The sequence below is a fragment of the Mus pahari genome, chromosome 16, assembly GCF_900095145.1.
Source record: "Mus pahari chromosome 16, PAHARI_EIJ_v1.1, whole genome shotgun sequence".
NCBI lineage: Eukaryota > Metazoa > Chordata > Mammalia > Rodentia > Muridae > Mus > Mus pahari.
In genome coordinates, this window is record NC_034605.1 from 8,804,626 (window position 1) to 8,827,525 (window position 22,900).

The 22,900-nt window shown below is 44.0% G+C and overlaps 2 protein-coding genes across 7 annotated transcripts in view; one reads left to right on the forward strand and one right to left on the reverse strand.

The window, feature by feature from the left end:
• The window catches only part of Il15ra (interleukin 15 receptor subunit alpha), a 28,907-nt gene extending 16,212 nt beyond the window's left edge, over nucleotides 1-12,695 (forward strand). Inside the window, exons 3-6 of one of the 3 annotated variants that reach the window (XR_003845380.1) lie at nucleotides 130-222; nucleotides 3,221-3,253; nucleotides 9,797-9,872; nucleotides 11,852-12,678. Coding sequence is in view for 2 of the 3 variants with exons in the window: in XM_021215654.1 (XP_021071313.1) it covers nucleotides 130-222; nucleotides 3,221-3,253; nucleotides 9,797-9,872; nucleotides 11,852-11,951 (302 nt within the window). In the remaining variant the exon portion in view is untranslated. Of the gene's footprint in view, nucleotides 1-129; nucleotides 223-3,220; nucleotides 3,254-9,796; nucleotides 9,873-11,851 lie in introns of all 3 variants that reach the window. The other 2 variants (XM_021215654.1, XM_021215655.1) reach the window with 2 other exon arrangements.
• A 5,221-nt stretch (nucleotides 12,696-17,916) lies between these two features.
• The window catches only part of Fbh1 (F-box DNA helicase 1), a 34,940-nt gene continuing 29,956 nt past the window's right edge, over nucleotides 17,917-22,900 (reverse strand). For all 4 annotated transcript variants that reach the window (XM_021215280.1, XM_021215279.1, XM_021215276.1 and 1 more), the window contains exons 19-21: nucleotides 21,697-21,803; nucleotides 18,974-19,105; nucleotides 17,917-18,381 (exon numbers count right to left, since the gene is read on the reverse strand). In XM_021215280.1, coding sequence (XP_021070939.1) covers nucleotides 18,211-18,381; nucleotides 18,974-19,105; nucleotides 21,697-21,803 — 410 coding nt within the window. In that variant the 3' untranslated portion in view covers nucleotides 17,917-18,210. The remainder of the gene's footprint in view (nucleotides 18,382-18,973; nucleotides 19,106-21,696; nucleotides 21,804-22,900) is intronic.

The window sequence follows — 22,900 nt, forward strand, 5'->3', positions numbered from 1 at the left end:
CTAGTCTTGTCCCAGGAAGCCAGAAATGAATGTACACTGATTCATTATTTTTATTTGTAGCTAGTTCTGAAACTGCCCCAGATTCTGCCCTCAGAAATCATAAATGCCATGTGACTATTCTCTCTCTAGGAGACCCCTCCCTAGCTCACTACAGTCCAGTGCCAACAGTAGCGACACCAAAGGTGACCTCACAGCCAGAGAGCCCCTCCCCTCCTGCAAAAGGTAGGAACCCTGGGAAAACATGAAGAACTAACACATACCCCACCCACTCCCTTATCATGGATGCCATTGCTCACTGCTGAGCACTGCAAACCCAGGCAACAGAACTTTATAAGATTCAGAACTTGTAGCTGGCTGGCAGTGGCACACACCTTTAATCCCAGCACTTGGGAGGCAGAAACAGATGGATCTCTGAGTTCAAGGTCAGCCTGATCTACAGAGTGAGTTTCCAGGACATACAGCACTACACAGAGAAACCCCCTCTTCCAAAACCCAAAAACAACCCCCCCCCAAAAAATCAGAACTTATAGTGGCTTAGGGTTTTTCTAGTCAAAGTTATTTGATATCCAGAATTCACATGTGCATAATTCATAATGGCTTAGGATCAGCCATTAACATGTCAGACACACCAGAAGAGAGCATCAGATCCCATTACAGATGGTTGTGAGCCACCATGTGGTTGCTGGGAATTGAACTCAAGACCTCTCTGGAAGAGCTGTCAGTGCTCTTAACCACTGAGCCATCTCTCCGGCCCCAGTTTCTCCACTCTTAAGAGAGCACAGGAGCCCCTGCCTATGAAATGGAGCCACTGACTTAGTCAAGACAATCCCCCACAGACATGCTGGACAGCCCAAACCAGTGTAGACAATTTAAAAGTGTCAAGTTAAAGCTAACCATCACAAGGCTATAATACAGAAATATTGCATGACCATCACATCTCTCCCAGTCCTTGCCTTCTTTCTTTGCTTCCAAGCTAGCGTCAAACTCATCCTCCAGAGTGCTCAGATTACACGAGCCACTGAAGCCAGCTCACTGTTTTGTACTTCACTTGAGTGTTGTGTAGGCTAGCTCAATGCCCTCAGCATTCGTCTCGATATTAACATTTGAAACCTGCGCTCTCTGCCCTGTGATACTCTTGTTTCCCAGAGTGCTTTGCTCTCCCTGTTACATGATCCCATTTGTGGCTTCTCCTTGTTTCTTCCTTCTACTCCCAAATACGGACACCTCTTTTTCAATTACCCTAACTTGCTCGACTGGTCAGACCTTCCTGTATGCCCTGTGTCAGTCTTCAATACACAAGGAACTTACTGAAATACTCCTGTTGGTCTGGGGTAAGATCTGAGAATCAGCAACACTGGAAGTTTCCCCGGGTGATTCCGGGGCGTCCTAGGGTGAGGACATTTTGTTCTAAGGAGGATGGAGAGGTTTCTGAATTTCCTGCCAGTGCACAGCATAGAAGGCTCCAGCTCAAAAATTAATAGTAATAAAATAGGGCCGGCACTATAGGTCCTTGGTAGAATGCATAAGGCTCTCCCAAATATTTGGACAGACATGCCTCACTGAGACAAACATGTACAACCATAACCTTGGACACTAACGGCGTGGTTGCGGCGCTTGGATATGAGTGCTCTGCGAGGTTGGTAGTTTAGCGAGGGAGAGATACAATGGGTATGAGCATCTCTTACATGGTGAATGGCTGAGAGAGTATGGGGACAGGACACACCGTGCCTCTGGAGCACCAGGATGCCTACCAAGTTTTACTCACGCTGAATTTCGCAAGCTAGATTTTGCCACAGTGCCAGACCCATCTTCAAGGGAAGGGAACGGAGAACAGGGAAGCGGTAGGGCCCCTTTATAGTTTAGGGGCATCCATTTGCTAATAATGAACAAGGAAGACAGGAACCTAAACCCAGGCATCCTCCGTGCCAGCAGGAACTAATTCAGAACGCCTAGGGCTTTCGGAGAACCTGGAATACAGCTGCTGTTTCTTATTTCAAAATGTCATGCCAACATGTGAATAGTCGGGTATGATGGAGCATGCCTTTGATCTCAGCACTCAGGAGGCAGAGCCAGGGGTCAGAACCCTACGAGTTTGAAGACATCCTGGTCTACACAACAAGTTCCGGGTCAGCCAGGGATACATAAAAGACTCTGTCTCAAGGAACAACAACAGAACTGGAAGGGCACACCAGCATTCCAGCTATCTTTTGCAAATATCGTTCCACTTGTGTCTTGGCATTGAGTCTTTGAGAATATAACATACCATCTCCAGAGAACAAGGATATCTGTCTGTCTCTCTGTCTCTGTTTCTCTGTCTCTGTCTCTGTCTCTCTGTCTCTCTCTCTCTCTCTAAGTGACTATATTATTTAGAGTTATCACAAGTACTATTGTCCAGTGGATAGCTATGCCATCTACTTAGGGGACCATTTTTTGAAAGGGTGCTGGCCAGAACAGGCTCATTAAAGTGAGTCCTGGGGTCCCAGGCACTAGTTTGAACTTTTATGTCTCTGTCTTGGAATTCCCTGCAGAGCCAGAAGCTTTCTCTCCCAAATCAGATACCACAGTGACCACAGAGACAGCTATTATGCCTGGCTCCAGGCTGACACCATCCCAACCAACTTCTACAGGAACTACAGGGACAGGCAGTCACAAGTCCTCCCGAGCCCCATCTCTTGCAGCAACAATGACCTTGGAGCCTACAGCCTCCACCTCCCTCGGGATAACAGGTTAGCCTGAGCTTTGCAGAAGGACAGGCCAGTTTCCCACATACTGCTTCCGAGACCTGGGTTGGGATCTTACACAAAGATGTCTACATTAGCTTTGGTCCACTTACGCTCAGTTTGGGACTGACTGAGAGGTCCCGTCGCCTGTTGCCCGCCATCACGGTTAGCTGGTTATTGCAGTCCCCACTGTAAGGATACCAGAAAGGAAACCTCTCCTCTCAGATATGACATGGCTTATTGGTGTGAATGCTAGAAGGTGGCAAAAGTATCATCTTACAGTGTGGAGCTGTAGTCTGTAGAGTAGAACCGCCACCATCAATGGCTCCTTTCTAAAGCATGGCCAATGCTTAGATGTGACCAAACCCCTCAGCAAGCTAACCTGTTTGTTTTGCTAAGACCAATTTGGTTCGAAGATAGTAGCTAATCTCTCCAGCATTGTGAGACTCTAATGATCTGGGCAGTCCAGTCCTGATTCACCTCTCCTCTCTCCTCTGCAGAGATTTCTCCCCAGAGCTCCAAAATGACAAATGGTGAGTATTTCTTTTGTTTCATGTGTTTATAACCGGGGCACTACAAAGCAGTCCCAGCATGCTCGACGGCCTGATCCAGGCCACTCTGCCACAGTAAACAGCAGCAACCCTTTGCCTCTCTGAAATGTCTCTGTTAGAGAATAACTTGTAGAATATCCATCCTAGCTATTGAATTTGTCATTAGACATGATCACTTAAGATGGGTAGCCGCTAACTGTCACACTAGGGGCATACAAAGCAGGGAGTTCGTACACCACAAAAGAGCTTGATGGTTCAGCTACTCACAGTTAAGCCCCACTAGGCTCCACTCACATCCAAGCATAGAAGGAAACCACAGGAGCCCGGCTCTGCCACGAAGCTAACTCCATTCAGCCAGAAGCTACGTGGACCTCACCCAGGCTGGAGCACTGTGCACTGTACAGGGAGAGAGCCCAGGCGGCTCCATTGTAAAGAAGACATGGAGCTTTACAGAAGAAAAAGAAAGCCACATATAAGCCAGGCAGGAGGAAAACAAACAGTGCTTGTGAAAGGTAGATGGAGATCCTTGAGAAGAAAGAGAAGAACAGGAGAGAAGGGAGGGCTGGGGTGCACATCAGTAACAGTGAGCTTGCTCAACAAGTCCAAGGCTCAAGCTTGGTCTCCAATGTTGTAAGAAAAGGACTGGGGTGCAGAGAGTGTGACGCTAATACTTTAGTCAGACAAGCTTTAAAAGGAACAAAAGGCACTGCAGAGATGGTTCAGTGGTAAGGAGTGTCCTCTGCTCTTGCAGAGGACCAGAGTTCAGTTCCCACCAGCCCAGAGGGATAGCTTACAACCACTTGTAACTCCAGCTCCAGGGCATACAATAGCCTTTTCTGTGGGCACCTGCACACTCATGAGTATGTATACACACACACACACAGAGACACACACACCACAAATAAATATGTGTAAAGGGATAAAATAACACAATTATAGTTTAGCATGGACAGAACTCCTTTCACTTTCTATTCATAAGTTTTCCTGCCTAAGAATGGCTCGCTGGCTTTTGTGGTCCTGTTTTTACCTGCACTAAGTAACATCTGAAAATCAAATGTAGCTTTAGATAGAGTAGCAGTTTTGTTAGTTTTGTTAATGATCAAATGCAAAGGTTCTTACTCTCAGTTACTCAGGAGGCTGAGGCAGGAGGATTGCAAGCGCAAGACCAGCCTAGAGTACTTAGTGAAACCCTGTATCAAAGTTAAAATTACAAAAAAGGCTGGGAATGTGGCTCAGTGATAGGGTTGTTGGTCAGTCCTCAGCACTGGGGGAAACACTAGATAGACAGACAGGCAGGGGGGTGGATAGATAGATAAGCAGATGGACAGATAGATGATAGATAGATAGATTGATAGATAGATAGATAGATAGATAGATAGATAGATAGATAGATAGATAGATAGAAAGATGATAGATAGATAGATGGATGGATGGATAAAAGCAAGACAATTTAGAAAGACTCTTTGAAGAATGTTTTCATGGAAAAATTCACTTACTGACAAGGACATGTAAATAAAAACACATTCATGATTTAAGATCACTACAAGAATTAGCCAAACTAATTTCCCCCTATGACACATAGCGCATTACTCTTCTCATGTGGTTTTAGAATTTTTTATTTGTTTTTCAAATTCTTAATAATTTGCACATGGTCTGAAACCATAAAAACATTAAGCTAAGCATGGAGGCATATGTCTGAAATCTCAGAAGGCCAAGGCAGGAGTGTTACTGTCCATTTAAGATCCACCTAGCTACATAAAATAAATAAATCTTAAAATGGGGGGAGAGCGGCTGGAGTGATGGCTCAGCAGTTAAGAGCACTGACTGCTCTTCCAGAGGACCTGAGTTCAATTCCCAGCAACCACTTGGTGACTCACGACCATCTGTAATGGGATCTGCTGCCCTCTTCTGGTACTTATATACATAAAGTAAATAAATCTTTAAAAAAAAAAAAAATCCTCCTGGTTACATAGTATCAGGACCATCGTGGCTACACAGCAATACCATACCTCAAAAACATTAAAATAAAAAGGATCAAAAGTTGGCACAGAATGAACAGTGAGAGCTCTCACCTCTTCCTCGAAGCATCCTGGGAGTCAGGAGCAGACTTTTGTGCCTCCTTTGAGACACGCCAAGCACACACAGCAAGAGCGTAAGGACAGAGTTTCTCACTTCACTTACTGGCTGTCCTGATGTCCTTTTTGTTGCTGTGATAAAACACTCTAACCAAAATCAACTTGCGTAGGAAAGGGTTTACCTGGCCTATACTTCCAGGTCACTGAGCAGCACTGAGGCGTGTTGAGCAGAAGCTGGGGCGGGAGCTTGAAGCAGAAGCCAGAGAATGCTGCTGCTTGCTCATTTACCTTCTGCCTCATGCTTAGATAACTTCCTTTAATTTTTTTAAATATTAATTTTTATTATTTTTAATATTATATTATTTTATCACTTTATTGTTTATTATTTTTATTATTTTATTATTGCTCACACATGTGAGCAAGTGCTCTGGAAGTCCAGAGGCATCCAGACTTCCAGGACCTAGAGTTGCAGGTGGTAATGATGGTGGGATGCAGCCGATGTGGATGCTGGGAACCAAACTCAGATCCTCTACCAGGGCAGTATGTGCACTTAATGATGAACTATATCTCCAATACAGCCAGGACCACAGCCAGGGAACAGTGCTTAAGACAGTGGGCTGGACCTTCTGCATCAATCCAACAGTAATCAGAGACTGCGGTGCAAGTATATTCAGATGGAAGTGTATTTGGATGAAACTATCTACATATACTATTTTTACAGAGAGTTTCAAGCAATTTATGAGCTAACACTTATCTTTCCAGTTCATGCACTATTCTCTTCTCTGAAATGCAAAGAAATCTCCCATAGACATACACACCGACCAACCTGATCTAGGCAGTTTCTCAGTTAAGGCTTCTCCCCCTGGATGACTCGGGCTGCATCGAGTTGGCAATGACGGTTCACCAGGATACTGGCATATCTTAGAAATGCTCTATTCAAACTTTAAAAACACCTTACTCTCTTTAATGGCTACAGAACAGTGTGTCTCCATATAGACATGAGCACAATTTGTTCAGCCCTCTCCTTTTTGTACATGTACTTATTTACTGTCTTGAATTACATTACCAACAGTAATTGGAGACTTAGGTGCAAGTATATTTAGATGGAAATATATTTGGATGAAACAATCTACATGGGATGAAACAATCTACATGTACAATTTTTACAGAGAGTTTCAAGCAATTTATGAGCTTACACTTATCTTTCCAGTTCATGCAAAGATCAAAAACTATTTTCTTCTCTTCTGAAATGCAAATCGATACACATTATCTAAGCCCCTACAAAGGATAAAGATAATTTTGTGCAAGGGATTGTGGGCAATACAAAGGTTTTTAAACTTTAAACATGGCTTCATTTATAAATAAGGTTTTCTTCCTTAAATATAGTCATGAGAATGCCTAACTATAAGAGAAGCCAAATGTTTAGCAAAGAGATGAAAATGTGATGTTGAGTTTTTATTGTCTGCTAACAAACCATATGTTGAAATTAAGATCAGTCTAGTTTTGTAAAAGCATTTGTGACAGTGCATTTAAAGCTTGCCATTTACACGCCTTCCATCCCAGCCAGCCAAGATCTGGGAGTACCCTGTCATCGGTTACACACAGCAGATGCTCCTAGGCTCCCTAGACAGACGGAGAGGTTCTTTTTCTCCATGTATAAGCAATCAACTGAGCACATCTCTGTAAGGCAATAGCAACAAGGTTTGACCGTAGTAGTTGTTGCTTAATCAATTAACTGATAATCAATATCCTGGTATTTTGTTTTATTGTTTTTGTTGTTTTACGCTAAAGACTGACCCAAAGGCATGCTAGACAAGTGCTTCACACTGAGGTATGTCCCCAGCCTATAGTGTTTAAAATGGGTTAGACAGACGGTTCTCACTGTTCTTTTAAATTTTTGATTTTTATGTTATGTATATGTATCTGCATGAATGCATGGTAGTGCACCTTGTGTGTACAGGAGCCTGCAGAGGTCAGAAGAGAGCATCACATAGATCTCTTGGAACTGGAGTTACAGGCAGTTGTGAACTACTGTGGGTGCTAAGAACTGAACCTGGGTCCTTGGCAGGAGCAGTGTGTGCTCCTACAAATTGAACCACCTCTCCAGCCCCAGTTATCACTATTTTAAAAAAGTTGTTTCTTTTAATCTAAACAGCCAATAGCTTATGTTCAATAAGTACTGAATGGATTAGCAAATGAATACCAGAACTTAAAACATTTCGGTATTTTAATAAATCGTAAGAAAATGTGGTAAGCATTTTCATTGTCTTAACTATCAACTGGTTCACCTGATAGCCTTTCTTGTCAAAAACTTTATTCAGTTATCCCAGTATCTCCGAGCTTCACCTATGCTGTTATTGGAGACTCCTGACTTTATTTTTAAAATCTTTAGCTCAGAAGACAGTTTACAGGAGTTGGTTCTCACCTTCCACCATGTAGTTCCCAGGTATTGAACTCGGGACGTAAGACTTGGTGGCAGATGTCTTTACTCACTGACCTAACTCACTAGCCCAAGACTCTTGATTACAAAATGCAAACCCAACACTGCTGCTGCTGTCCTCCGCTCACTAGTCGTGAGAAGGTAATTCTTCAGAATGGTGCTGTATCGTGATATGAGTTTCCTGTGGTCAGTGTGCTCTGCATTTGATGGCAACTGCACCAGCACACACACACACACACACACACACACACACACACCATCTTAAATTTATGAAATTTTAAAGGCTGAGCTAAAACAATCCATTTTTGAGTGTCCAATTTGAACCCAACATCTTTTCAATTTATTTGTTTTTCAGTCCTAATGCTAGAACCTAGGGTCTCATTGCATGGTAGACAAGTACTCTAACTACACATCCTCAAGTCCTGAACTCAACTCTTCTTATGAGGGAGAAAGAAACCTCAGCCCATGATTAACAAGTGGTCGCTCTCCCTTCAGCACCTTCCTCTGATGCAGACTCACAGACCTGCGTTCTGCAGTACTGGCCTGGTTTGCCTGGGTCTGCTAAGGAATCTCCTCCCTCTGAATCATACACAGTGATTTCATCATCCTCCTGGAACACTGGCCCTGGCTGTCTCTGCTGCTGTCTCCATCTTAATTCCGACCTATATTGTGGGCTGATGTGGAGGTGGGACAGTGGCTTTTGTGGCCCCCATGAACTATAGTCATCTTTTCTCTATCATCTCCTTCCTTCTCCTTTCTTATATCAAACTTTTATTTCTTCCTTTTCCCTTCAGAAACACAAAAGGGTGGAGAACTTGACATATGATCTGTTAATTCATTGTCTCCGGAAGTCTGGTTTCAATTTTTTTATCCAACACTGCGTGGATTAATTGAAAGGAGGCTGGGGTTAAGTCTTGGAATTCAAGTGGTTTTGTGATATCATCGGCCCAGGAGACTTCTTTCCTGATGATGACTGCACATGTCGACTCTTATTCCAAAAGCCACAGGGAAAGCATTGTGAAAGTACAGCCGCTCCTCCTCACTGCCAGTAACTCCTCTTTCCCAATAAGTCACTCCCCAGCAGTAAAAGGGTGCTAAGCCTAACAGCCAGTGTGGAGACAGTCTACATGCAACAAATGTGAAAGAAAAAAATCAATCTGAGACCTTGAAACATCTTTCATTAATGTATTGTTTCCTAATATTTTTTGTAACAACGTTGTCATGCTGAGGTTTTTTTTGTTTTTTTGTTTTTGTTTGTTTTGTTTTGTTTTGGTTTTGGTTTTTTCGAGACAGGGTTTCTCTGTGTAGTCCTGGCTGTCCTGGAACTCACTCTGTAGACCAGGCTGGCCTCTAACTCAGAAATCTGCCTGCCTCTGCCTCCCAAGTGCTGTGATTAAAGGTGTGCGCCACCACGTCAGGCTTGTCATGCTGAGTTTATTGACTTTCTGAAACAATGTCTTCCTTCTGTGATTTTACTGCTTCTGATACAGTGCCATTACAAATCTCTGAGGGCAAATCCTCTTAATGGAAAGTAGAGTGTCTGCAGTCTCTCCATGACATAATATTTTGTAACCAACCCCCATTAGACTCAAGAATTTTCTGTACATATGATTGTGACTTGTTGGAAATTTCTTAAGTGTGTTTTCAACCAGCTTTCATTTTTTTGTCTATGACTTTTAGATTTATTTTTATTGTTTTAGATTACACAGCGGTTATGGGGAATAGATATATGTGCGTGAGTGCAGATATCCACAGAAGTCAGAAGACGGTATCCGATTCTCTGGAGCTGGGATTACAGATGGTTGTAATCTGTGTGTGTGGCGGGAAACAGTGTGTGGCTCTTAATTGCTGAGCTTCTCTCCAGACCCAAGAAATGTTAATAATAACAAGCTGGCTAGAAGAACATCTGTCCTGGGCAAGGATGGAAATTACCAAGAATTGACCAATTCTTGCCCATGAATGCCTTAATGGCAGTCAAGCGGTTCTAGCTTTAATTCTGTTCTTTTTCAGTGGCCATCTCTACATCGGTCCTCTTGGTTGGTGCAGGGCTTGTGGTGGCTTTCCTGGCCTGGTACATCAAATCAAGGTGAGCATCACAGAAGAACTGCCGGACCTAGTGCTTCCTTTCTACCAAAAAAGCTTGATCATACCGATTCCAAGAGGCCCTCTCCATAAAGGAGTCCCTTTCCTGACTATGAGCTCTCTCACTTGGTCATTTCTGTAGCAGCAAGGAGGAGCTCTGTGAGACTGAGCTGATGGTCATTCACTTCTCACACAGGTCTCAGACCACATGTGAGAACTGGGGTCAGCAGGACCTGAGCCCTGTGATACAGGGGGTCAGACCAAAGGCAATGTGTATCAGCCTCTTTCGTGACCCTCTCATGAACACACTCTCCAAATACTCATCACACGGGGCACACCTCCTCATAGACTTGTTCACGTCAGCCTTGATTCTGTATTTCTAACAGCAGAAACGACATACCGCAGCTCACTCACAAGTTCCCTCCACTTCCTGACATTTCAGTTCATACTTTTCATTTTTCTCTTAAGTATGTTTATCATTCCTTCCTTTAAAAAAGTATTTCTCACATGACCTATGGGCTTTGACGCTGCACTTTTATCATTTAGCAATGAACTGACATAGTTGTTAACTACTGACATAGCTGTTAGCTCTGTACCGTATATGGCTCTAGATCCGGGTTCCAGGTTCTTGCAGAAGTGAATTATCAGCATTCTTGAAACTTAGCATACACTAGGAATAAAGTGTTAACTGACATATCCATATAAAATTATAGGACTTCATCTGGAGATGCAGTCAGTTGGCAAAACACAAACCTGGTCCTGGATTTGACCAACTTAATATAATATGTTTGAGCCTGGTTTTGATAAAATGAAGACTCTCTGAAACATAGTGATGAATTCTGAAAGAGAGCTATTAATCAAAATTCCCCTTAAGAATTGACAAGTATTAATGTAAGATCAATTGATACAAATACCGTAAGCCCCAGAAGTCATTAATAAATCACTAAACTAAGATTAGTATATAGGCAAGAATTTTCTTAAAAGGAAAAAAAAATGGTGCTGGAGAGACAGCTCAGTGGTTAAGAGCACTGACTGCTCTTCCAGAGGACCTGGATTCAATTTCCAGCACCCATGTGACAGCTCACAACTGTCTATAACTCCAGTCCCAGTAATTTTGTTAATATTGTTAATAATATTAACTTAATAATATTAACAATATTATTAAGTATATCTTGGTGCATTTTAAAGCAGTAATTTTAATGTCTTTGTCATCTGGTGAATCAATTCTTTCCATTGACTGAATTTTTTTTTCTTTTTGAACAAATTGGTTGATGGGTATATTTGCCATCTCACAGACAGGCACTCACCCAGATTTCTGATTTCTGGATTCTGTCTCACACAAAACTCTTTACTTAATCATGGCTTGAAAATTTGTTTAGCCGTAAGAAGACATTATATGAGCCATGGTAGATATCACTGACCAAGATATTTAGGGCCTAAAAACCGAGGAAACTCCCAGACAGGTAGACACACAGACACAGCCAGACACACAGACACAGGATTCAGAGCCTCCCCACTGTTCTTGCTATCGGGGAGCTTTTCACTGTATTTAGTGCTAAATGCTAAGAACTATTTTTTAAAGCCTTGTGAGTATCTAGCAACTGTCATCCATACCATCAAGCCTGGTCTAGCCATGGTCCCCGTCTCCTCTCTCCATCCCTTGCTATCCACGCTGGTTTCTAGTGGATGATCAGCAGAGTTGGAGAGAGGGTGGGGTGGCATGGTTTGTTCCAGCGACCTTGGTAAAGCCCTGGTGGATGGATGGCAAGGTTAAAGACCTAAGTAGGATTCAAACTCTTGATATCTGCACAATCGGGAAGTCTAGGTTTTCCTAATCTCTAAACAGCACAGACCTCTGAGAGCAGGGGTGACATTTGCTAATGTGACCCACTCAGTACCGGGTATACATGTTCAGTAAGAGATATGCTGACTGAAGGGTGGGCCTGTCCTCTTTTTAAAACCTGTGAATGAACTGTTTTATAGGCAGACTTCCCAGCCATGCCGTGTTGAGGTGGAAACCACGGAAACACTACCAATGACTGTGAGGGCCAGCAGCAAGGAGGACGAAGACACAGGAACCTAACCACACGATTTCAGAAACTCAGGGAGACCTGCGCAGCTGAGTCTGAAGGGAAGACACAAGGGCAGTTAATCCAGCTGCGCCTGGACACAGGAGAAAGCCAGATGTAATAATAGAGGTCTCTGGTATGATCAGTTTTACTGAGCCTGGGTGCCTCCCATATGCAGGCCTGGATCCCCGGTCTCCGGGAGACCACCACCTTTCCTCCTGGTTCATCACAGAGGCCAACTTCCCCGGATTACAAGCAGCCTGGGCTCTGCTGGGAGTCTCCATAAAAGCCTCTAACTCCACTCAGAGATTAACTCAAAGCAGCTCATCTGCTAGGCTCTCTTTTCTATTCCCTACTCTGATTTGCAGTTTACAGAGATTAACAAGGCTCCCATTGTCTTCTGAGGCCCCTCTGGCACAGGAGATGCCTGTAAAGAAGTCAGCAACATTTGAGTTCCTGAGGACTTGGCCCTTTGCTGCTTTGCACCTATTGGAAGAGAGCAGAGAACGGAAGAAGAGATATTGAGCCAATGAACCCTTTCGTATAGGATTCATGACAAAACCAAACTCAGTGACCATATATGTATGTGTGTGTGTGTGTTGTGTGTGTATGTAAAAGTGTTTATTTACATATACATTTATATTTATACTTTCTTTTCTATTATATGTACATATTGTATACAATTTGTATTTGAAAGTTCTTTGTGTAGACAAAATAAAATATCTATTTTCAGTACAAAAAGCATTAAAATTATCAACAAAAGAAAATGTTCCTCAAAGGAAAAAAAGGAGAAAGAGGGGTGAAATGGTTATAATGTGAAAGAGAACTCAGGTTTTCTTTCAAAAACAGAGTCATGGGAAAGGCCCTTGCATAGAGGTGGCACAGACCATGGCTTCAGTGGGATTTGTTTGTTTGTTTGTTTGTTTGTTTTTGTTTTTCGGGACAGGGTTTTTCCGTGTAGCTCTGGCTGTTCTGGAACTCACTCTATAGACCAGGCTGGCCTCAAACTCAGAAATCCACCTGCCCTTGCCTCCCAAGTGCTAAAGGTGTTAAAGGCGTGCGCCACCACTGCCCGGTTTTGGTGGGATTTTTAACCAATTTTCCTAGTGAGTCGAAGCAACATAAACTAAACAGTGGCAAGTCTGAGCCCAGCTAGCCTTAGACACATACCTTTCTCTCTCCCCCCCTCCCCCTCCCTCCCTCCCTTCCTTCCTCCCTCCCTCCCCCTTCTTCATTTCTCCCCTTCCTACCCCTTTCCTGTTTATCACAACGATTTATAAAATCATAGGACAAATTCCACTTCTTTGTTCTATTTATTATTATTATTATTTGTTTGTTGGAGAGCCATGGATAAACAGTGCCTCGCCCCTAGAAGGCAAGTATTCCACCACTAAATCATATCCACAGTCTCCTACCTCCTAGATTTACAGACAAAATAATAGTAGCCTAGAGAAGTTGATCTGCCCAAAGTCACATAGCTCAACTAATGCTACCACTTGGACAAAACTGGGGTCAGAACTTGGGTAGGAGGGGAGCCTTGGTGGTGAGTCAGCTGCCAATGGGCCTCATGTATCCCTGGGTAAAGGGGAACCACCACAAGTATTTGGGAGATGAGTTAAACACCTGGTTCACAAGCTATCATTCCTCACTTTAAAATTATGCAAGCATTTGGTAGAATTAAAAACTTAAGATTCTCATGAGTGTGGAGCAGGTACAACCATCTAATATAGCTGGAATTGTAACAAAGGAATGTAGTGTGCCACACCAAAGAGGCATGTGTAAACTCACATGCCACCCGGGTTTCAGATTCCCCTTGTATGGCCAGTCCATTTGTCACCGTTTTCTGGGATTCTCCAGATCAGCACATTCAGTGTCAGAGTGGCAAGGTTTTACATTAGAACTGTTGCTATTACTCTAAAGAGAAAACTGTCAGGGCTTCTCAACACCAAGGCAAGGGCGTGGGCATCAACAACTACGCAGCTAGAAGCCAAACCAGTGCAACTCAAATTCACACAATCTAGCTTTTATTTATGGATGTTACCTGATATAAAGGACCCTCCACTGTGCTGAGTTGTATTTAAAACATTCCCATTTAAACGCTGGTCCCAGTGGGGTAAGAGCGGGTGAGTTGGCCCTAACCCTCACCAGCTGGAGCACTAGAGAGAACAGACCCCATACCTTACCAGGGCAGCAAGGTAGAGCTGGCCTTGGTGGTGTGGGATTGGAAGTGCCAGCCCATGGGACTGTAAAAGTGGGAGAACTGACCCTGCCCTAGCCAGGAAGTGCTAGACAGCTGGACCTATTGTTGAGGGTGCTCAAGAGCTGACAGGCTGAACACCTCAGCTACTACCCAACCCAGATCCAGGGCTTTGGGTTGGCCCAGCCCAACTATACCCCATCTATGAACTGAGAGAGCGTTAAAGGCTCATCCTACAGATCCAAAGCTGCAGGATTCCCACGACACAGGGCAACAACAGAGTATCTGAGAGGAGTGCCAGTGAGGATAGAGTATTGATGGTGTGGCAGAAGTCAGAGGCCTGGAGCCAGACCAATGGCTCACAAAGTGAACATTTGTCAAGTAAAGCTGGACAAAAGGGTGCACTGTGTGATACACAGCGACACTGCAGCTTCTACAGCAAGATGTGTCTTTTGATCTTTAATTAATTTTTTATTTTTATTTTTTGTTTTCTTTTGGGGGTAGGTTGCAAGGGCAGATATGGAGAGATAGGGAGATGAATGGGATTGGGGTGTATGATGTGAAATTCACAAGTAATCAATAAAAAGAGTTTTTAAAATCCCTTTTTAAAATGTTTGCAGCTGGGCATGGTGGTGCACGCCTTTAATCCCAGCACTCGGGAGGCAGAGGCAGGTGGATTTCTGAGTTGGAAGCCAGCCTGGTCTACAAAGTGAGTTCCAGGACAGCCAGGCCTATACAGAGAAACCCTGTCTCGAAAAACCAAAAACAAAACCAAAAACAAAAAAATGGTTGCATTATTTAATTAAAACAATGTTAAATAGAATGTTGCAAGTGGGGGGGGGGAGGAAAGAGGACTCAGAGTGTTACACACCCATATTCCCAGCTCTTGGGGCAAAGAGAACCATAAGCTCAAGGCTTATGGGAGACCTGTGCCACACATGCGTACAATCAGGAAGTTATAAAGCAGAAGTAGTCTGTGCAGCTTAAGTTTCTTTTTAGTAAGTTACTAAAAGGATTGCTCAATAATTGTTAAGTAAAACGGAAATAAAATCTTAGAGGGCAAAGGTTCTGCAAGAACTGTGACCAATCAGCGGAACCTTGGGATTGCAGCACCTCACCTCTGGCTTCACATGACCAGCTGCTCCCTCTGGTAGATCGCTGTCTTAGGGTTTTACTGCTGTGAAGAGATACCATGACCAAGGCAACTCTTATAAGGACAGCATTTAATTGGGGCTGACTTACAGGTTCAGAGGTTCAGTCTGTTATCAAGGCAGGAGCATGGCAGCATCCAGACAGGCATGGTGCAGGAGGAGCTGAGAGTTCTACACCTTCATCTGAAGGCTACTAGTAGAAGACTGACTTCTAGGCAGCTAGGATGAGGGTCTTAAGACCACGACCACAATGACACACCTACTCCAACAAGGCCACACCTGACTATTGTGTCACTCCCTGAGCCAAGCATATACAAACCATCACAATCGCCTTACAATGAATGTGGCTGCCAATTACAGTAAAAGCACTAATTACAAGATAAGAAGGTAATCTTTGAATGGAGCCTTGCTGGAGGAAGTCAGTCACTGGACTTAGAGAGTTCATAACCTCCCTCCACTTCCTGCTTGTTCTCTGCTTCCTCAGTGTAGACGGAAATGCGACCACCCAGCCTTCTTGCCAGAGCTGCCTGCCATGTTTTCCTCATCATTACGGCCTGTCCCTCTGGAACTGTGAGCCAACAAATGTCATTCTGTAAGTAGCTCTTGGTCATGTTGTTTTATCACAACTATAAAAGGTAATAAAGTACCCCTATTCTCAGACTCTGGGACCTACATTTTTTTTAAATTTATTTTTATCTATCTATCTATCTATCTATCTATCTATCTATCTATCTATCTGAGTTTTTTGAGACAGGGTTTCTCTGTGTAGCCCTGGCTATCCTGGAACTCACTCTGTAGACCAGGCTGGCCTTGAACTCAGAAATCCACCTGCCTCTGCCTCTCAAGTGCTGGGATTAAAGGCATGCGCCACGACTTGCCTTTTTAAAGACTATTTCCGTAGATTCCAGCCATCTCCTTGTACACTGTTTGGGAATATCTGGTATCACCTTGGTACCCTGTCCTCCTCCTGCGCAGTGGTTTAATCAGGGATTCTCTCCCCAACCCTGGCTTGTCCCCTCTCGTGTCACTAACAGACTCCAATGCTATGGGTTGCAATGTGTAGGTGGTAGGTGAGGTAGATAAATGGAAGGGCTTCAGTAAACTCATCCCACAGGGCTGTGTAGAGTAAGAAGTGAAGTTCACTGCTGCTTAGTTTTAAACAGGAAAGAGTCCTCCATGTAGCCCAGGCTGGCTTGGAACTTGTGCTCATCTGGCCTCTACCTCCTGAATGCTGGGATTACAGGGAGCTGTGTGCTCCAGCCTTGCTGGCCTGGCCAGCTGACATCACCAGTGACATTAAGTCAGGGGACCTCTTTTCACTTTTATTTCATTTGGTCTCTTTAAGATACTGATGAACTTCCTTCCCTTGAGCACAGTGACAACCCCACCATGATGGCCATTCCTGAAATCTGCTGTCGCCACCTTTGTAGACTGCTTCAGCTTTCTGTACTCCAAGCCTTCTGTCTCCTACCTTGCTTTAGACTTAGGCTCTTCTCCTTCCTCACGCCTGGCAGAGGAGTTCACCGAAGCCCTTCAATTTATTTACCTCACCTACCACCTACACTGCAACCCCCAAATCTGCATTTCTAGCTCGGGGTTCTTTAACAATGTAGAGCTCTTCATACAAATGCTTCCTGGGTGATGCTTTTTGGATTCCTCTGAGAGCCCCACAATCCTACTCAGCACTGCTTTTATGTGTCTCCCATTTTCCCTTTATCAGTGAAAGCTGTCGTCTGCTACCTGGAAAAGCAGGGGTCATGTTGAGCTCCTATCACAGTTCCCAAGTCCATCTAAGCACTAACAACTGGCTCTACCTTCTTAATAGCAAAAGAAGTTCTCAAAATCCAGTATCTCCGGGTCATTTGTAGGACTTGCTAAACACCGCCTGCTCAAACATGAGCTCAAATTTCTGACTCTGGAGATCTGGAGTGGCTTAAAAACTAGGTGACGCTTATGGTGGTCATCTGAAACTATCTGTGCTGTGATAACTAGCCCACTATGTTACCATGGGCTAGCCCATCAGCCGTCATATCCTGCTGACATTCTAACTCTAGTCTTTACCTTCTCTGACTTCCCTAACATATCAACCAAGCTATAACTGGAACGAGCCCTAAGAGCTGATGCTGGAAGGCCTGAGTTGAGGCTAGCATGGTCAGCTCTCTGGGTGATGCCATGTGCTGTTAGCCACCAGCCACCAGCATCAGGAATTGCTAGCTGGCAAACATGTCAAACAGTAGAGCAATGTACACCTACGTGCTCTGGTCTTTTTGCTGGTCGCTTCTGTAAGAACTTACCTTTATCACAGGTACCACCCCATCCCCCTGTGTACAGTAAGGAGGGAACCAATTTCCCATCCCCTCCTTAGTGACTCCCTGTCCTCTTCTGACTGCTGACCATACCTTTCCTGCAAGTGTTTTTAATCTCCAGCTGTGCCAACAAGAAATTCAGAGAGCCAGCTACTGTCACCCTGTACATGTCCTCTGAACATATGCCACTTTCCCGTCTATTCTGTGAACTCTAAATAACAAAGACCCACTATGGCTTGCTCCTGTGTCATTCCTCAGCATGAAGACCATGTGAACAATGACAGGGAACAGAGACAGGAGGAGAAAGCTTAGAAATGACAGTACCGAAGCTAGACTTCACAGTGGCACGCCACTGGGCAATGCCTGTTTAATTGAAACCTTGTAATAAAAGTTTAAATACATAAAATGATTTTTTATCAAAAGAACTTCTTCCACTTTCCTGGTCTGAGGCATGTGGAGGACAGGCAAGTGGGAACTGGCTCTCTATAAGGAACGGAGAAATGGCAGGTCCAACTCTGGTTGGTATCTTCCTCCTCAGAGATGCTGTGATTGAACTCAGAGTCTCCTGTGAGCAGAAATGCAGCCAGGAATGGCTCCTTCAGCACATGGAGTCACAGCCTCAGAAGACAAGGAAGAGCAGGGCCTCGTGCCTAGGCAGCACTATGTCTTCCACAGTGCGTTCCATGGCGCGCACCTGCTCTGGGGAGGCAGTCAGGAATGCCAAAGGCCCGATTCGCTGTTCTGCACATGAGTGGCAGAGGTAGCCACCCTTGTTTTCCTTCCTGTTGCTCTACAAGGATGGATAAGAAAAAGAATAAGGGACAATCTAAGAATAAAATTTTTTCACCAAAAAGTGCTGAATTATTGTCACATCTGCCAACATGCTGATTCATTGTGGCTATGCACACCCACTGATGACTGATCTAGACTCAACTCCATCCCAGTCCTTTAGAGGACTAACACAATCATTCCATCAAGAGATAAAGAACTAGGGACTGCTGAGCGCTGGAATACATGACTAGCATGCTCAGTTTCTAGCACCAGAGAATAAGAAAGGGATAAAGAACAAAGAAAGATTGAACCAGGTCCTCCAGGTAAACAGCTCCCCTCTGAAGTATTTCTTCATAACTCCACCTCCCATGCTGGAAGTCTTTAGCACACCCAGGAAGTATCAGTCATTCAACCCAACTCCACATTGGATCATTAGTTCCATCTTTGACAAAAAGGCAGACCTCACATCTGCCATGCTTCCATATAAAGAACTCTTAGGGAAGCATTACAGAAATTACTCCATTACCTTCCTTATCCAGAACCTAGACAGGCACACAACTCACAAGTAATAAAAAGATGTTTGAGTGAGTTAACTCCCACAGTGAACGTACATAAGTGATAGGCAGTTTCTTCATGGTAAGGATGGTGTCCACAGGGATGGTATTGTTGCACTGCCCCACACAGCAGTGAACCACTCCTGTTTTCAAAACGTTACTTGTCAACTCTGCTTGCAAGAAATACTCCTGTGAAGGAGAAAGACAGAGAGATGAACAGCAATACTGCTGCCTTCTGCTTGAAACCTCTACCAGCTGAGGACCTTCCGCACCTTCAGACAGCCAGCAGCAGAGAGCCACTGTCTGTTTCCTCATTTTCTAATGCTCCCAACTCCAATACTATGGCCAAGAAACAGCACTCCAGACAGTCCAATGAACTTTTTGGTAATATTGCTAGGTTTTTATAAAAGAGACTGATAAAACATGTTATTTCAGGACTATTTTGGATTCACAGTCCCTATACCCAACTGCAATATTATTATTTTGAAATAGAGTCCCACTGTGCAGTCCAGGTTGGGGTTAAACTCCCAATCCCCCCGCCTTTCCCTTCCAAGGGCTAAAGTTGTAGGCACACTTAATGTTTGACCCAGAGATTTATCTGCATAAATTAGAAACCAGGTGAGCAAAAACTCAGAACTGTAAGAAACTGTTGCCCCAGTGAAGAAGCAGTTCAGTTACAGCACTTTCTGATTGTGTTCAAGGCTTGGTTCAATCCCCAGCACCAAAGTCCAAACCGACCCATTATATTCCTGTCTCCCCAGCGTCCAGCAGAGAAGGTTCCTGCAGCTCTTCCTATCTGCACATTGTCTCCATAAAGAGGAAACACCACAGCACATGGGAGGGTTAGAGCCTGGCACACAGCAAGCAAGCACCCAATGGAACATTAGCTATCTCAGGTGCCACTGGGCCAGGGCCCTTCATCTCAGGTCGGGTGGCTCCAGAGGAATTCTATACAGTATAGACATATTAGCAGATTGCACATGTTTTCTGACCACGAAAGTGGGACTCCACATTTGCTGGGTAACAACAAGCTACTTCCTGAATGTTTCACTATCTGTGACCACTATTTTGATTCATTTGGTTCTCTCTCTTGCAGGACTTTTCTGTGTGTTACAGAAAAATAGAAGAAATAGAAGCACTGTGATAGTCTTCACTGTCAGGCTGACTGATAGAGAATCTATTCATTACAAATTAGTGAAGCACGCTGTTGCATGTGTCTGTGAGGGTAATTCTAAAGACAATCAGACCCTGTGGGCTCTAATCAAATAGACGGATCCATACTGTGGCATTCCTGGGAAATGTACGAGGTGGGAACCAGTTGGAGCAAGCAGGCCACATCTGGGACTTGCCCCTGCCCTTGTCCTGACCTTCCCTGTATAGCTCTTTCTCTGCTACCTCACTAACAAGGTGTGAGCTGCACTGCGACAATACACCTTTCCCACCATGATGAACCCTCTGAACCTTGAGCTGAAACACAACCACCTTTCTTTCTTTAGTATATGTCAAGCATTCCATGAAGGCAACAACAATGCTGACACAAAAATTCCGGTTCCAACTGAGTCCTAACAACTGACAGCTTAAACTCCTTAAGTTACAGATTCTTGTCAAGTCCTCCCAGAGCAGCTACACAAATTCGTGTGTCTTTTCGATTCATAACGAGTCTACACAAATAAAGGAACATTAAGCAACATTATTAGTGGTACCTGCTGACAGTTTTGGTTCCCTTCTCAGCTATCCATTCCTCCCAGGGCCAAGCTCTGTTGCCCAATGAGCTTCCTCTCCAGCCTTCATTGATTTTTTTTCTCTACTGTTTCAACACTTCCAAAGGTAAAATCCTACCTAACTCACAGTGTGAAATGATTATTCTGTTCCATAAGACTTCTACTGGGAAGTTGTCATATGCCAGAATGGTTTGTTAAAGGTCTAACTACTAATGTAACACTGAAGGAGAAAGCACTTCTGTCAGCTTTCACACTTACAGTTTAAACTTCCAACTTAAATCTCTGGTTCAGGGAAAGATGCATTCTAGAAACTGTTAATACAAATACAAGGTTGGTAAGACTGAACTCGTTTATACTTGTGCCTGTGAAAAGCAGGACAGAGGCAGAGATAAGGCCGGCAAGGAGAGGAAGCTGTTAATGGAGGGTAAAGCTTGAGGATTACATAAGAGACTGAGTATGAACCAGCTCACTTTCCTCGGTCTCCATATGGGACTTGGCCCCAGTGCCTAAAGACTCATGTTCCCCAGAAGGGTGAATTCTTGGAAACCCTACTGCAACAAGCAGCTGCCATTTCAGAAGAAGCAGAAGGGAGAAATGTAGTTTCAGAAAACAAACTTGCCAGTTTTCCCACAGGATATGTGAATTAGCTGAGCACATGTGGAGTTAAGAATGACATGAAAACCGCTGACATTTTAAAATTGCCTGTAAAGTCTGGCACAGACTCCCACTCTCATACGGCGTGTTAGAGCCCACCTGCTCCAGTAGCCTTGCCTCTGTACATCTAAGGAGCCATTCCCTTCCACCCAGCATCCTGCATTGTTTCTATAAGACAGGGTTTCACTGTGTAACAAGCCTGCTGTCCTGGAACTCTCTTTGTGGATCAGGCTGGCCTCAAATTCATAGAGATCAGTCTACTGCCTCTGCCCCAAGGGCCTGAGGTTAAAGGCGTGCACTACCACCACAGACTGTCTTAGGGACTCTTTAGGCCTAATGTTGATCCCTCAAACCACATGTGGCTCCAACACAAGGAAAGTAACTCCTGTTCCCCAGTGCTCTTACCCCAGCCAGAGTCAGGATGTTCTCCAGGGATTTGGTCATTATGAGCCGCTTCTTGGCACGAGTAACAGCAACATACAGTAAATTCCATTCATCCTCAGAAAATGACTCTAAACAAAGGAGGGCAAACAATCAAAAGCCTGCCTGCAAACTCATTTGTCATCCAAATGCTTATAACTCCCCACTAGCTTCCTTACAAACCTCTCAGCATTTGCTAGCTGTGCATACAAAAGTTTCCTACAAATGCCAAATGGAAAAAAACCAAGTCAAACCCGCAATAATTAATTATACAAAATATTTGTTTCTTTTTAGTCTTGCCACAGTAAATCTTAGAGCTTGTTAACTACTCGGAATTTGCAATGACCCACTGGATACTAACGCGTGCAGTGGAGTCAATGGATACTAATGTTTGTTGTGCTCCTTTCTTCTTGTCTGTGAGGCAGACGGTAAGTCTGAGGTTTACAGAGGATTTGTCACTCACCATGACCCCACTACTAATCACCGGCGGGCGCTCAACTGCGGACTATGCTCCTTCCACTTTCCTACAGTGCCTGTCTGGATGAGTTCACTCTGATCTGGAACTGCCTCACATCATAAGATAATAACACACTTACATGCCCACCTCACATCTATCACCTCCAAGTCTCAATACCTAGCAAACTAGATGAGTCAATCTATGAACAGACTAGAAGTCACTGCGCTCTGTGTACACTCTGAATGGATGAGCTATGCAATGTGTAGGCCATTTCACAACACAGCAGGTGTCTAAAAAAGTATGTAAATATTAAGAGAGCTTTTTGGTTTGTAAACTCAAATGCTTTTATTCTGAGATTTAAAAATCAAAACAAAAGCACCATGTACAGACTTTAACAATGAGCCTCAAGAATTCACTGAAGCCGGAAATTGATAAGCAGGTACTCTGCAAGCTGGGATATTGCACCTGAACATGCAGGACTCTCCTTTCAATCGCTAGCACTGCAAACAGTAACAAACACACGGAGGTTTTTGTATTGGTACGTAAACTATTGTTTTGGGTTTGTACGAGGCTAGAACACCTAGTATATGATGATGCAAAGCCCAAAGCTGATGGGCGGTTGTGTCCACAGGGACGTCAAAGTGACTTAATACCTATCAGCCTCCTGAAAGAAAGGCCCTGTAGAAGCCTGAATTCTCTAAAATCACAGTATCAAAAATCAGAAGTTTAGGA